Source organism: Belonocnema kinseyi, chromosome 8 (genome assembly GCF_010883055.1).
Source record: "Belonocnema kinseyi isolate 2016_QV_RU_SX_M_011 chromosome 8, B_treatae_v1, whole genome shotgun sequence".
Lineage (NCBI taxonomy): Eukaryota > Metazoa > Arthropoda > Insecta > Hymenoptera > Cynipidae > Belonocnema > Belonocnema kinseyi.
Window position 1 is genome coordinate 29,789,334 of NC_046664.1, and position 14,524 is coordinate 29,803,857.

The window sequence follows — 14,524 nt, forward strand, 5'->3', positions numbered from 1 at the left end:
CATCTATTGAAGTACTAGCTTTAAGGGGGTATTTCTTATCTCAGAAAAGGGAGGGGCGTCTACATCTACCCTGGCAAACCGAAGGAACCGAATGGAGCCTCTAAAAAATACCCGTAAAGAGCCCATTTGGTCCCCATTCGGTTTCTGTCTAAAATACTCAAAAAAACAGAAAGATCAACTTTTAAACTGTTGAAATTTAGATTTCACGTTAAATTTTATATTAGAAACTCACGAAGTAATCGCAATACTTTTTTTTTGTTGCGGTTAAAAATTAAGAAAATATATAAGATCTATAAAGCCTATTGACTGCTACTTATAGATGATGCGTTTGAAGTTTTACAGTCAACAGGCGTTATACGTCTTATATTTTTTTAAACTTTTTACCGTTACAAAAAAATGATTGCGATGATTTTCTACGTTTGAAGAACTTAAAATCTAAAAGAAATCGTTCATTGTCATATCAGGAGATCATTGATGCTGAACGTCGATTAATCACAATGATCCAACGTAAGTGATTCCCGGAAGAAATCAAACTTCTCGTCACCGCTCGAGAACCGACTTCCGATAAAGTCACCGTCGCGTCTAGGAAGGCTACCAAATTAGACGAATTAAATCCGTTTGTTAATGTGTCTGATCTCATTCGTGTAAGTGGTAGGTTGAAAAAGCAGATATAAGTTACAATTAAAAACATCCCCTGTTGTTACCGAGTAAACATCCGATTACGGCCATAATCATTCGAGAATATCATGAAGTTAACATGCATGCTTGTCTTTAAACAACTTTATATACTCTTCGCAAAATGTTCTGGATTCTAAATGGAATAAATCAGGTTAGGGAAATTCTCCATCATTGTGTAGAATTTATTCGACAACGCTCTAAAATGATGCAGGTTCAAATAGCTGTTTTACCTGAATCAAGAATGACAGAAAGCTCTAGCTTTCAGTCGTAGAGGGTAGATTTTTCGGTCCTATTCTCATTAGAGAAAAGAAATATCGCAACAGAAGTTTTCTCAAAATGTATGGGTGTGTTTTCATTTGTATAGTGTCCAAAGCGGTCCATATCGAACTTGCAACCGATCTCTTAACAGAAGGCAATTTGGAACCTTTGTGTACGTTCATTGGACGAAGGGGAGTACCAGAACACATATATTCGGACAATGGTACCAATTTTGTCGGGGCCAATAAAGAACTTTCCGAGATTTACTATTTATTTTAAACTGAAGACTTTTAATCGAAATTGAAGCCGTCCTAAATTCTCGACCTTTATACGCTCTTTCAACTGATCCCAACGATCCGTTAGCTATTACTCCTGCTCATCTATTGATAGGTCGACCATTCAATTTCTTGCCTGAGAAAAATCTCATTTCCTTTCCAGATAACAGACTATCAACGTACAACCTCATCACCAAAGCTCAACAGGATTTTTGGAAAAGTTGGTACAAGGAATACCTCCATGAATTAAAAAATCCACCAGAAATGGCAAAGGTCCACCTCTAAAATGAAATTTGGTTCCGTAGTTATCCTGATGGAAAATAATTTGGGATGTACGAGGTCGCCACTGCGTGTGATCCTCGAGGTGTTTCCGGGGAGCTACGACATCGCTTGAGTTGCATCAGTGAAGACAGCCAGCGGCGTTTACAAACGCAATATAACCCGACTATGTTTATTGCAACTGCGTGATTTCTATTAACATCGGTAAACTGAATTGGTAAGCGTAGATTTAAGCTCGTTGTTTTTACTTTTAAAGTATTTTAGTGTGAAATCGTTAAATTTATTCTAATTCTTGTTTCTATTATAATAATTATTTTAATCAACGCAGTACTCCCTCCAAAGGAAACTAACTTTATCGTTGTAGTTATTAGCTAACAACTTTCAAACAAACCCAAGAGTTTTACAAATCGACGTTGTATCTCTCAAATGTTATTTTTAGTTATCGCGCAAATGTCTGATCTTAGGTTAAGGCTAAATGTAAATATACGCTTTCGTGTTTACTATCTTTATATCTAACTCAGCTCCATTCGTTGTATGTAATCCAGCTCATATTGCAGCCTTTCCAGGGAGTATGTTCCGTCGTAACATAGAAACTCGAACGGTTGTAAATCTGGCTGTAGGTCATAATGTGAATCCGCCTGAAGATTCAAGGCTTGCGTAAGTCTGCGCGGGCAACCGGAACTGCTCAGGTTCTAGTCAATCGTCTTCGTTTTTCCTTTGAGTTCGGATCGTTCAATAAAATCGTTTCTTACGACAAAATCACGGTGCAGCGGAGCTCCCTCGTGTCCGTCTCGACTTCAAGAAAGTCTATCATCTGCCTAATCGCAAACCACGGCTTCGTCGCCAAATCATTGTTACGCTCATCAAGCAATGAGAAATCTACAAAAATACCAACCGATGCGTCGAGATATGCATGTGTGATATCTACGCGGCCGGTTCGTTTTTTTCGATTCATTCTTTGTAAATAGATCATCAGTGTATAATTTATTTTTGAATTCAATAAATTAGGGTTTTGTATGCTAAAGCTTTTTCTCTACTAACATCAGTCTCATTCTTTCTACGACCTAAAACAGTGAAATTTCATATCAACAAGTGGAAAGCGAGAAACAAATTTGCCAAGTCACTTAGAGCAAGGCAAATAGTGATAAAAAAATAAGAACAATCTAAGTTCAAACTCGAAAAATATTTAAATTGTTGATTTATTTAATGGAGTTTCTTTAGAAAAAAGTAACTGCATAGAAAATGAAAATATTTTGAAGATAGAAACAAAAAAATTAACAGTCCACAAAAATAAGCGGTTTTTTCTTATAATTGATGTTCGATTGGCATGGTGCCAAATAAAAAAAATGCAAATAACTTCAGTCAGTCAATTTGACATTTTCCCAAATTTCGTCATATTTATCAAAGGAATTAATTGAAAAGGAGTTTTTAGAATTCTTCGGCAATGTCAAAATGATTATAAATAACAAAAATAATTTTTTTAAATATGGCCTACATTATAACTACATTACAACAATTAGTTTTTTTATAAAATCAAATTTAATTTTTTTAAACTAACATTGGATAAAAAAAATGTCAAACGAACGTTTTTACATCTATAAAAATTCTACAAAAAATTTCTTTTTCAGTTTTGTGATCGTTAGCATAAGTTTTAAGAAAAAATCTTGTAGTTATATTTTTAGATAAAAAAATTACCCGGGACTTGAAATGAATAATCCGCAAAACATATCTGATTTTAAATAGATTCGGTCAGTCGACTTTCGGTCGCCTACTTCTGTAAAAGATTAAAAAAGTAATTGAATCGAAAACTTCAAACAAAAGTAAGTCCTGATAAGTTCTTTAATAATTTTTAAGAAAAATGAGTTACTAAGAATTCTGGCAACGCTAAAGAATCTGCTTATTGTCTCATGTACCATAAGCAGATTAATTCTAAACCTCACATAGTAAGATATATTACAATAAATACATCTTATAATTTGACAGATCTCTTGAAGAGAGAAATTTTTATGTACAAAATAAAAAATTTGCATACATCTTGTTCCAGTGCTAAAAAATATGTTCTTTTCTCGGTAAAAAAAATCGCACGGGAACAAGATTCGACATAAATATTAACAATTTGTGAAATAAAAAACAATCGCGAACGTTAAAATTTATTATTCAAAGAAAAAGATCACTAAGTATAACTAAAAAACTTGCGGATTAGTAGCATTTTCCCCTACGGACCGCTTTGCTCCATTTCACGGTTCAGTAGACTCGCACAAAGCGCCTGAAGCTTGGGACCGAGATCTTCACCAAGCTTCCGCTTGGTTAAGCCACGCCCCTTGGAGTTTGGCGGAAATGATCTTTGAGATTTATTGGCCGCATTTTTTAATATCGTCTCGCGTACACGCATCTAATGTCACGTTAAATGCGTTCACAGAATTTGGACGATAAAGGTGCTTTCTGGGGAAGGCGCTTTGTAAGGGCCTTCTGTTGTACCTTTGACCCTTTCTTAAATTCACGACCCTGGTTAATTTCTTTCCTTCTGTAATTGTAAATTCGATTTACTGTTAAAGGTGGTTCAACAGTTTTTGAGATCGCTTGCTTTAGCGCCGTATTCACGCCATGAATCGCGAATACACACACCATCACCATCCCACCATTCGCTCAAATCCTTATAATACTTAGGTGGCCGATCATCGTGCAGCATTGCGCATAACCGACACCAAAAGTAGGTATTTACAAATTCCCCAGTGCCTTTCCATTTGAAGTAGGAGTTGTAAAGCTCGTCGTCCTTGTCCAGTTGATGGAGGTACTCGGCGAGCTCTTTGGGCGACTGGAACTCCTCCACATGAATGTAGGATCGATATGGTGCTATTTTAACATAATCTGTTGGATGCGCCCCCATAACTATCGGAAGAATGTTGTGCCTGCAAATTTAAAAACAAAATAGCTTTTAATAAAAAATTACAGGGAGCGTCAATTAATTTTTAGGGGTTTCGAAGAGATGTTGTTACTTTTACTATAACACCTCGAGGCATATTGTTCCTATATGCATGTCTTAGCTCCATTATGTGGCCTCAGTTTTCAATAGTTGCCTCTTTACCGTAGTGTAAATCGCATAAAGTTTTTGCAGCATTAAAGATGTCGGCTTACGCACCAACAAAGCAGCATTTACGAGAATGTTTACTTTTTCTTTTCAATTCGAAGAAAAGGAAAAAGAAAATTTAAGCCGTCAGAAATAGATCGAGGATGCCAAAAAATGGATCGATTTATGTATAGCTTCAAAAGAAGATTGGTTCTTCCGACATGGTATCCGTATGCTGCCAGAAAAACGGAAGAAAGTACTGGCTAGCAAAAATTAATGCACGGCCCTAATATTTGCATACCTTAAGACTTTTCAACCATTTTCAAGAAAAGTGACTTTAAAAAAGTCCACGCTCGTTGCAGGAATCGCGATGTGATTCATTCATCTTCTGGTTAGATAGAAGAAATGGGTTATTTGTACGAAAATTTCGATGCAAAATAGTTTCTTTTCCAGATTCGGTTATTTTTGCCTACATAACCCGGCTAATTGTACAGCAATTTCAGTATACATAGCCACGGCTTTATATAAATTAAGCCAAAATATTAACTTAGAATCACTTTTCTTATATGAAAGAATTTTCGTACTTACGTTAGTTGTTTGACATGGTTAAAAAATTCTAGCTCCTGATGCAGTGTTTTTTTTTTAAAAGCAGTCATTACTTGAATTTCAAAATATAAATGTTTTCAATATTATAAATTTACTCAGTGTTACATGTAAAATTTGCACCAATGCTACTGAAAAATAGATGTGTCCTAAAAATCTCTCAAGCATTGTTGTCGCTTTTCCCTAATGACGATTAAGTAATGTGAAAAATTCGAAAAAAAAGAAGTTTGTAAGAAAATAGTTGAATTTTCTCCCAACGAGAGGAATTTGCGAAAAAAAAATTATTCTCGACACAAAGTGTAACAATCCATACTTTTATGAAAAAATATTTTAACTTTTAATGAAGCACTGTAGAATTAAAGCAACAAAACATAATAATTTTCAAAAAATTATTGAAATCCTATACTTTCTGTTTAAGAATTAAATAATTTTTTGAATAAATTCTTATTTTTTGTTGCTTCAATTCACTTTTCAAGCCCAAAAGAAATTTTGTTACAAAATCAAAACAGATATATATCAACCAAAAACATGAATTTTCAATAAATGCAAAAAAATGAATCTTTAACCAGACGTATAAATTGGTCACCCAGAAATATATTGGTTGTATGAAAAGACAAAGTTTCAACTAAATACAGAAATTTTCAAACGAATAGTTAAATTTTTAACTAAAGAAGATACATGATTAACCAAAAATGGAATAGTTACGTTTTAAAAAAACCATAAATTTACATCAACAACAAATTTAAACAAAATAATCAAATTTTGGAGAAAAAACTTTTTCGGAACTAATGTGATGATGATAAAATCATGATGATAAATCATCATAAGTAACAAAAATTGAATTTGGTAAGTTTTTTGGGTTTAAAATTATTATTTAAATGTAAATAGTGCCATTAAAATATAAGAAAATGTTACTTTTTCATTAATTGTAAAAATAGTATTTTCACTGTTACTTAACAATAAAGTTACTGGTGCTTATCAACTATTGAATTTCGATACAGTCCACCTGTGAATAAAAAGGTGATTTTTGGCAATCCTAAACCAAGTATATTTTGTTCCAGTAGAAACATTCCGTCCTGTCCAGACACAAATTATTTTCAGTGAAAAAGGAAAATTTTGATACAACATTGCAATTTTTAAAACTTTTATTTAACCTTTTAAGAAAATATTTTACTCGGCATAAATAAGATTATTAAATTAGCATGGAATAAATAATCAAAGAATAATTAATAATTTAAATAATAAAGTTTTAGACAGTTAAGAATGAAAAAGCGAAGAAAACCTTATTTTTCAGACTATGAGTCAGATATTGTTACAAAGAGAAATAATCTGCTAATTTTAATAAATTTTAATGAAATAATAAAAATGTGTCGTTCGTATTGAACTTATTGGAGGTTTCTTGATATAATAAAGAAACTTTTGCTGATCATATGCGAGGTTCTAAAATCATATTATAGTTTCTATAAAATCTATAATAAAATGTTGGCAAATGAAACAAGCTTTTTTTGTTATAAAAATGGATAGTTAATGCGCGCATAGCGCTCGGAATGATCTAGTTTTTTAAAGTTGATAAGAGTTGCTTGTGACATAATAATAAACAATTTGTTTCAAGTAAGACAATCAGTAATTTTCTTAATTTTTCTTATGTTTAACCATTAAAATAAAATCATGTGAAAAAAGAAATGTTAATTTTGATCGTTATTCAAACTGTTTTATTTTAAGCTATCTCCAATGAAAATGGGGCTGAAATAATAATTATTTGACTTATTTTGAACCCCTAATAAAAAAAAAATTAAAGAAGAAAAAATCCAATTTTATTTTTTATCTCAATTGTACGTATCAAGAGCCTTAGGACATTCAACAAAAATTTGACTAAAAGGAAATATTTCAGTGTAGGGGTCTAAGAAACTAAATTTCATTTCTTTTTCTGTTTTACTGGCAAATGATATCAGAAAAGTAAAATATAGCTCAGCAAATTTTAGTCTTTATGTTAAGAACACATTTAAAGAGCTTCAATTTGAGCCATATATTATACAAATAATTATTAAATTAATATGATAGTTATAAATAATAGTTAAAATATAACATCATAGGTAAATATAATATATTATTTGAGTTGTGATTTTACAGGCTTCAAACTAAACGATTTTATCTAGTTTTGTGCAGAATTTTGAAAGAAAAAGTTATTTTTCCATTTGTGGAATTATGCACTAACTAACTTCTTATCTTTTATTCTTCTAATTTTTTAGTTTTATAATCTCCTAAAGCCTTTATGGTTCTTATTGTTTCAGTTCTCGTAAACATGAAATTACTTCTGTTAAATTATTTAGAGAAAATTATAATTTACTTTGTTTTCAAAGAAATTTACTCAACGCTTGTATGAAAAGGGCATTGTAAATCTATATTTGAACTAAGGATGCTGATGATATTATAAGGTCTTTTTTTCTCATTTAAATTTTCAAGCACATCGTATCACATATGATCAATCTTCTCTTTCTGCAATTTTTTTATTTTTTACTATTGAAAACTTTATTATTTCATTAATTAATTATTCTTTAATTTTTTCTTACATAATAATTTAATAGACCTATTCAAGCAAGTTAAAATTTTTTTTTTAAATGTTTCAAAAGCTTCAAAAGCAACAATGCCGTCCCAAAATGTCCCATTTCTACTGAATATGATTTCTGTCTTGCTGGCCGGAATGTTTCTACTTAAGTAGACTATCTTCATACAGTAAAACCTGCCTATGTTGGCCAGGCGCGGTTTCATTACTACATTACTACTACATTCTTTAGAGTTCACAAATGTCCTTCACTGTTTACATGTTGTCACTATCATAACAGTCGGTATCAGAGTGTGCTTTTTGCTTCAAAATTGATTGTAAAATATCGTCAGGTGCAGTAGGTATTTCTTTATGAAGAATCAGCTCAGCATCGGCGTTAATAATCTCATCAACTGAGAGTACGTCATTTTGAATTTCAGGTGAAAAAGAATTGATCACCTCAACTAAGCCTACATCTTCGTTCATCTATTGCCCAACGAACTGTATACAAGACTGAAATTAATTTGAGCAACTGAAATCGTGTATCGCAGTCTTCAGCAACGGTGATGAGATGTTGTAGCATTTTTTAACGATAACGAGCTTTAACAGCTCGTATTATTCCTTGATCCAGCGTTTGAACTTCCGATGCTAGATTAGGTGGAAGGAATTTCACTGTTACATGGCTCAATATTTTTGTACAATTGTGACTAGTGGAATAATCAACAAGTTACAGGATTTTCCGGCTCGACTTTTCCATTTGTTGATTTAAATCGGTGAGCCACTCTTCAAACAAATTTCCAGTCATCCATGCCTTCTTATTGGAACGCCAAGTAACGGAAAGATTTTTTGGATCAACTCCAAGTACAGTTGAATTGATCTTCAGGAGCGTATTCCTTCAATAAATTCGACAATTTTGACTTCCTGTCCGCTGCTAATTCCAAATCTGCTGCTGCTGATTCGCCACGGAGAATCCGAAAATTAATGTTGTGTCTTCTTTGGAAAGATTCCAACCAACTATTGCAAGCTTGAAATTTTTCTATACGAAGCTTTTCTGTTATTTCTTTAACTTTTGACTGAAGCATAGGTCCACTGACTGGAATATCGATAAAACGACATTTACAGAAAAACTCAAAAACCAAGTTGTTGAGCTCTTCATTTTCAGTTTTACGTAATTTTCGTTTTCTTTCACTCCAGCAGTTTTTATTTCAGGTCGTTGAAGTTTCGTTATCAAGAATGTTCCTATCATCTTAAGAAGAACAGTTTGTATCCAAGCGATTATACGCTAGAATGAAATATTTCTACGTCCAGTCGGTGACCATAGATAAAATGAATTGAATCTTCATAGTTCACTATTTTATGTTATCCCACATTGACTTATTATTGGCCGGCCATGGCGAAGTGGGGGTTGACTTACTGGTACTGGTCGTTGATGTGTGAGTGAGGCATCTGATGACTAAATAGCTTTCTAGCTTGCTGACCTGTTGTGGAATAACGTAAAGGAGACTACTGGAGAGGTTGATGTGATATGATCTCTAATCTTTAAACCATACCTGTCTGGAAATTGCAATTTACTGCTCTGAGTGAATTAAAGTAGCCAATTTCGGCAGGGTGGAATATGTGAAAAGCTTGCAAAAAGGCGGCCAAGATACAAGATAGACAGGTGGCCAACTTATCGAAGAAAGATTCTATTAAAGTCAATGCAAGTTTTCCGGTTCCGTAAAAACCAGTTCAACTTAGACAGGTGGCCAGGTTACAAAGGTGGCCAACTTCACAGGTTTTACTGCATTAGGATTGACAAAAATTGCCATTTTTACTGACAAAAAATTACACTTAAATGACAATAATATTTAAAAGCTACTTATAATCTAAGAATTAAAACAAAATTGATGATTTTTCTTTAGGTAACTTCATACCTTTATAACAACAAGAGTATTCCATTAATGTGAATGACACCATTTTTTGTATTTACTTAAATTTTTTTTAATCAGCATATTGTTTTTCTTATTAACAAACTATGACTCCCAGCATGTTTAATAATTCTAAACTGTAATTATAATATTTAAAAACAATTTGAACATACAAATTACATTTTCAAGATATTTATTTTATGCGATGACATCACCAACCCTCACTTAAATTATTTTGTCAATTTTACGTTCGTCGCAGTTTTTTCGGGAATAGAGACTGAAAACCCTTCTTTGGTTTTAAATTTGACTGTTTGGTTAAAAGTAAAATTACTTTGTTAGGAATTTCATTTTTTTATGATTCGTCATTTTAATTGAAAATACATTTTTCTGCTCAAAGTTTAACTACTTTGTTGAAATACTTTCTTACTGTAAATAGGTTTTTTTAACTGAAAATTCGAATACTCAATGTTTGGTTGAACATTTACCTTTGTCAGTTGCAAACTGAATTCTTTGTTTTCAGATTTGTGTATTTTATTAAAACTTTAACTTCTCTTGTAGGATATTATTCTTCTTGATAACTAACTCATCTACTTAATTAAAAATTAATTTTCTTGATTGAAAATTTAACCATTAGGGTTAATATTTCTGTGAGAAATACAAATTTAATTGAAACTCATCTCTTTTGTCGAAAAATAAATATTTAGTTGCAAAGTCATCTGTTTGGATGAAACTTTGACAATTTCATTTAAAATTCATCTATTTTTTTTTTTTGAAAATTTGTCAGTGTGATTTGAGGTAAGTTAATGGGCAGAGTATGAAGGAAGTGTGTTTGAGTGAGCGTTTGACTGACAAAAATAATAGAATTACAAGAGTGAGCGATATTTTCAGTGTTTGAGTAAATTTGTGGATTGACTTGGAGGTTAGTTTGTTTAGCGTGTGAAGCAGGGTAGGGAAACCGGTGCAGATAGGAAGCAGCGACAGGGCAGGTTAGGTAGAGAGAAGATCGGAAGAAGGTCAGGTATCAGGGTGGGGTAGTACAGTTGCGAAAGAGTTTACGCAAGTTACATCAATTTTATGGATAGTGGGAACTCAGACGAGGAAGTTTTCGGTAAACCAAAGCGCAAGGAAAACAGGGGAAAATACAAAAAAAGCAGTATAAAGGGACAGATTAAGGGCCGAGAGTTGTGCGACGAGCGAAAAATGATAGTAGAAGTTATGGGGATATATGAGGAAAAGCAGAAGAAAAAGGGAGAGGAAATAAAGGAAAAAATAAGGCGGGAAATGGCCGAGCTCAAGAGAGAAATTAGGAAATAGGAAGAAGTCAGGGAAACCCCAGAAAAAAGGATGCAGTCACTCAAGCTAAGATTAGAAAAGCAGGAAAAGCCTAATAAAAGGGTAGAGGAACTGGAAGTTAGAATTAAAAAGATAGATAGCTAGAATCGGGCGTTTAGAGGTAAGGAGAGTGGGAATAGGGAGAAGGAAAGGCTGAGAAAAATAGAGCTAAGAATGAAAAAGGAGTAGAGGGAAGAAGGAAAAAGAAACATAGTGATAAAGGGTATACGATTAGAAGGGAAGGAGTTGAAGGAAAGGGTGGATGAGCTACTAAAAAGGATGGACGCTAAGGTAGAGATAGAGGAAATGCGAAATGTAGGAAGAGAAGAGTGAAAAGGAGAGATAATGGTACTGGTAAACTAAAGAGGTTAATAAATAGAATCCCAGAGAGAATAGAAGATGATTTGATATCGATCGAAAGGAAGATGCAGTATAAAGTAAGGAAAATAGCGGAAGAGGAAAGAAAAAAAGGGAAAGAGAACATAGGTTAAGTATGGGAAAATACAGATAGACGGAGTATGGTTGGATTGGGTTGAAGAAGGGCAAGAAATAGTAAGAAATAAAGTGTCGGGAAACCAAGTGAGAAAGAAATGGGAGATAGGATAATAAGAAATAGTAAGAAGCAAGAAGAGACGAGAAACGAAAGTAGGGAAGAATGGAAGATATGTTACTGGAATATTGCAGAATTAGAGAGAAAGTATAGGGAGTTTATGAGAAATTTTACACAATGGGATGTAGTAATAATGATGGAGACTTAGATAGATGAAAAGGGATGGGAAAGAGCAAGGGGGGGTTACTAAGAGGTTACAAATGGTAAGTTCAAAATGCGAAGAGGAAGAATAAAAAGGGCAGAGCAATGGAAGGAATGGTAATGAGAGTAGGAAACGAATGTATGATAGGGAAAAATAAGAAAGAGAGCAAAGAGCAAAAAGAAGGATTAATAGTAGAAGAAGTGAAGATAGGTGGAAAGAAAGAGAAGGTAGTGGGGGATTATGTGAACGGTGATATGCAGAAGAAAGCAAAGGAGATGAAAGAAATGATTGACGAAAATAAAGAAGAGATTAGGCTGATAATAGGTAGGGATTTCAATGCGAAAACAGGAGACAGGGAAGGAAGGGAACGGGGAAAAGAGGGAGGAAACAAATCCAAACATAAGATACTGAATGGGGAGAAAAAAATTTGTTGAAGAGCTTGGGGGAGTTGGGATGGTTTATCTTAAACGAAAATATAGAGCGAAATGAGAAAGGAGAATATACACTCTCAAGAGGTGAAAGGGGAAACAATAATTGATTATCTGAGAGTGGATGATGAGGTAAGAGAGAAGGTCAAGAAACTAGAGGTAGGTGATTACATTGCTTCGGATCACTTTCCCTGAATAGTGACATTAGAAGGACAAAAAAGCATTACAAATATGAATAAAAGGGGAGAAAGGTCTGAAATGTCAAAAGGGGAGATGAAAATGTGGACAACGAGATGAAAATAATGATAGGAGAAATAAAAAGAGGATTAGAGTGCACAAACAAAAATGAAGTTAGTGAACGGGGGGAATAGAAGTCGATGAGATGAGGACTGTAAAGAGAAAAAAAGGAGGTCCGAAAGGAATTATTAAAGTGGAAATAAAAAACAAGTAATGGGGAAAAATATAGAAAAGAAAGAGTATACTGTGTTGTGTGATCAAAAGGAAGAGGAAGAGAATATAAGGTTTAAAGAAGAGGCGGAGAAGTCTAGGACGAAAGAAGAGGTATGGAAGGTAGTAAATAAAGAAAGAAAAAGAAGAAAAAGAGTTAACCATGATATTGAAATGGTAGAATGGAAGAAATGTTTTTTTGATTTGCTAGGAGGAGTAGAGAAAATCATTTTTTATTGTTGATAATTTTTTTTTGGCCGATGACTCATCATTTTAATTGCAAAATCATTATTTGTTCTAAATTTAACTATTTTTTTGCAGTTGTAACTCAATGATTTAGCTGAATGTTTAACTGATCCATGTTTTTTCTAATCTTTTTTTCTGACAAAATTAATCTTTTTTTTAGGAATGCACTTTATTATTTCTAAATTCTACTATTAAGTAGAAGATTTCTTTAATAATACAAATTTTTGTTCGAAATGTTTAATTTAGCTCTAGAAATATTTAACTTATTTCGTTTTTTGACGATAAAAATGTTTTCAAATTAACCAATCAGCATTTAGGAAAAGCGATAACAATGGGTTCATGATTTTCAGGACACACATATTTTTTTAGAAAAAAATCAATTTTTTTTTTTTAATTGATTATTTGAAGAAAAATATTAACGAAGTCAAAATTTGTCTTTCTTTCACTTTTTCCCTAAAAAATATCTTCTGTGTTCTACCCGAAAGTAAAAAAGAAGACAGGAAGTACCCTCTTGTGCCAAACAATAACCCATAAAGTAAGTAAAACAATAAGTGTACAATTTTTGGATCTAATTATTATTCATTATTTTTCAGCACTGCTAAATGTCTCACCCTATAGTTAGATACTTCTCTCCTCTGTAGTTATAAATTTAACCTTTTTTGGCATTCGTACCTTTTCCTATCATAAGATACTTGGTGCTTTTCTTAATCCTAAATCAATAAGTATTTTTTTTTTAAGTAAAAAAAAATATGTGGAATAATATCCGCGATGAAATTAGCTTAATTCAGTGGGAAATTTTCAAGATTGCAAAGCGGACCAATACTGAGGCAATGCTGGACCAGCATTAGGAAGAGGCGATCAATCTTGACTCAGTATTGGCAGGGTGTTTAGCGTTCTGAAAATCCTTGAAACCCTCGAAAAGTTTTTGATATTACTCCTAGTCGTGGAATTTGTATTCCCTGAATCAAGAATTGTTTGAATTTGCTCTCTCTTAATGATAAAAGACAGATTAAACCTTTTTTTGTAGTTTTCATTTGACTTCTAATTTTTAGTTTTTTGAAGTCGAAAAACACGTCTTTTGCAATATATTGTTTATTTTATCACGGTGTAAAATTCAAAGCTACAATATAAAGTATTTCTAAGTTTCTCATTCATTCTTGATATTTTTTACTTCAACAACAATTTCATTGGAAAATTTCAAATCTAACGATGTTTCGCTGCCGATACATTGAAATAACTTGAATTCTGCGTGTAATGAGATTTTATTGATTAAAAGCGGTTAAAATTTGATTGAGTTATGCTACACCCTTTAAGTGTGTCTCGAGGTCACGAAAGATCTGGAAGTATGGGAAACTGTTAGAAAATTAATAAATAGTTACAAATTGGATTATTTTGTTTAGAAAATTCATCCGTTTGGTTGAAAATAAACGATTTGGTTTTTATCAATAAATTCGTTACCTGAAAAGGTAAGTTTTTCATTTATTGTTTTAAAAATTCATATTTCCAGTTGGAAATTCGTCTTTATTTCCAGTAAACTAATTATGTTGCTCATAAATCAGATGACTTTAAATATCTTAAGAGATTTCAAGTGACTTCAGAAGAATTCAAATGACTTGTTAATTGTAAAATGATTTGATGAAACAAATCAATCCTTTCTTCGACCGTTGATATTTATTGATTTCAAATCGTAGATTTCAAATTCTTTATGTC

General features: G+C 32.6%; 1 protein-coding gene across 1 annotated transcript in view; it reads right to left on the reverse strand.

Moving 5' to 3' along the window:
- Nucleotides 1–4,050: 4,050 nt before the first annotated feature.
- LOC117178425 (glycoprotein 3-alpha-L-fucosyltransferase A-like) overlaps nt 4,051–14,524 on the reverse strand; it is a 34,449-nt gene continuing 23,975 nt past the window's right edge. Inside the window, exon 8 of the mRNA XM_033369852.1 lies at nt 4,051–4,399. Within this exon, the coding sequence (XP_033225743.1) occupies nt 4,051–4,399 (349 nt within the window). The remainder of the gene's footprint in view (nt 4,400–14,524) is intronic.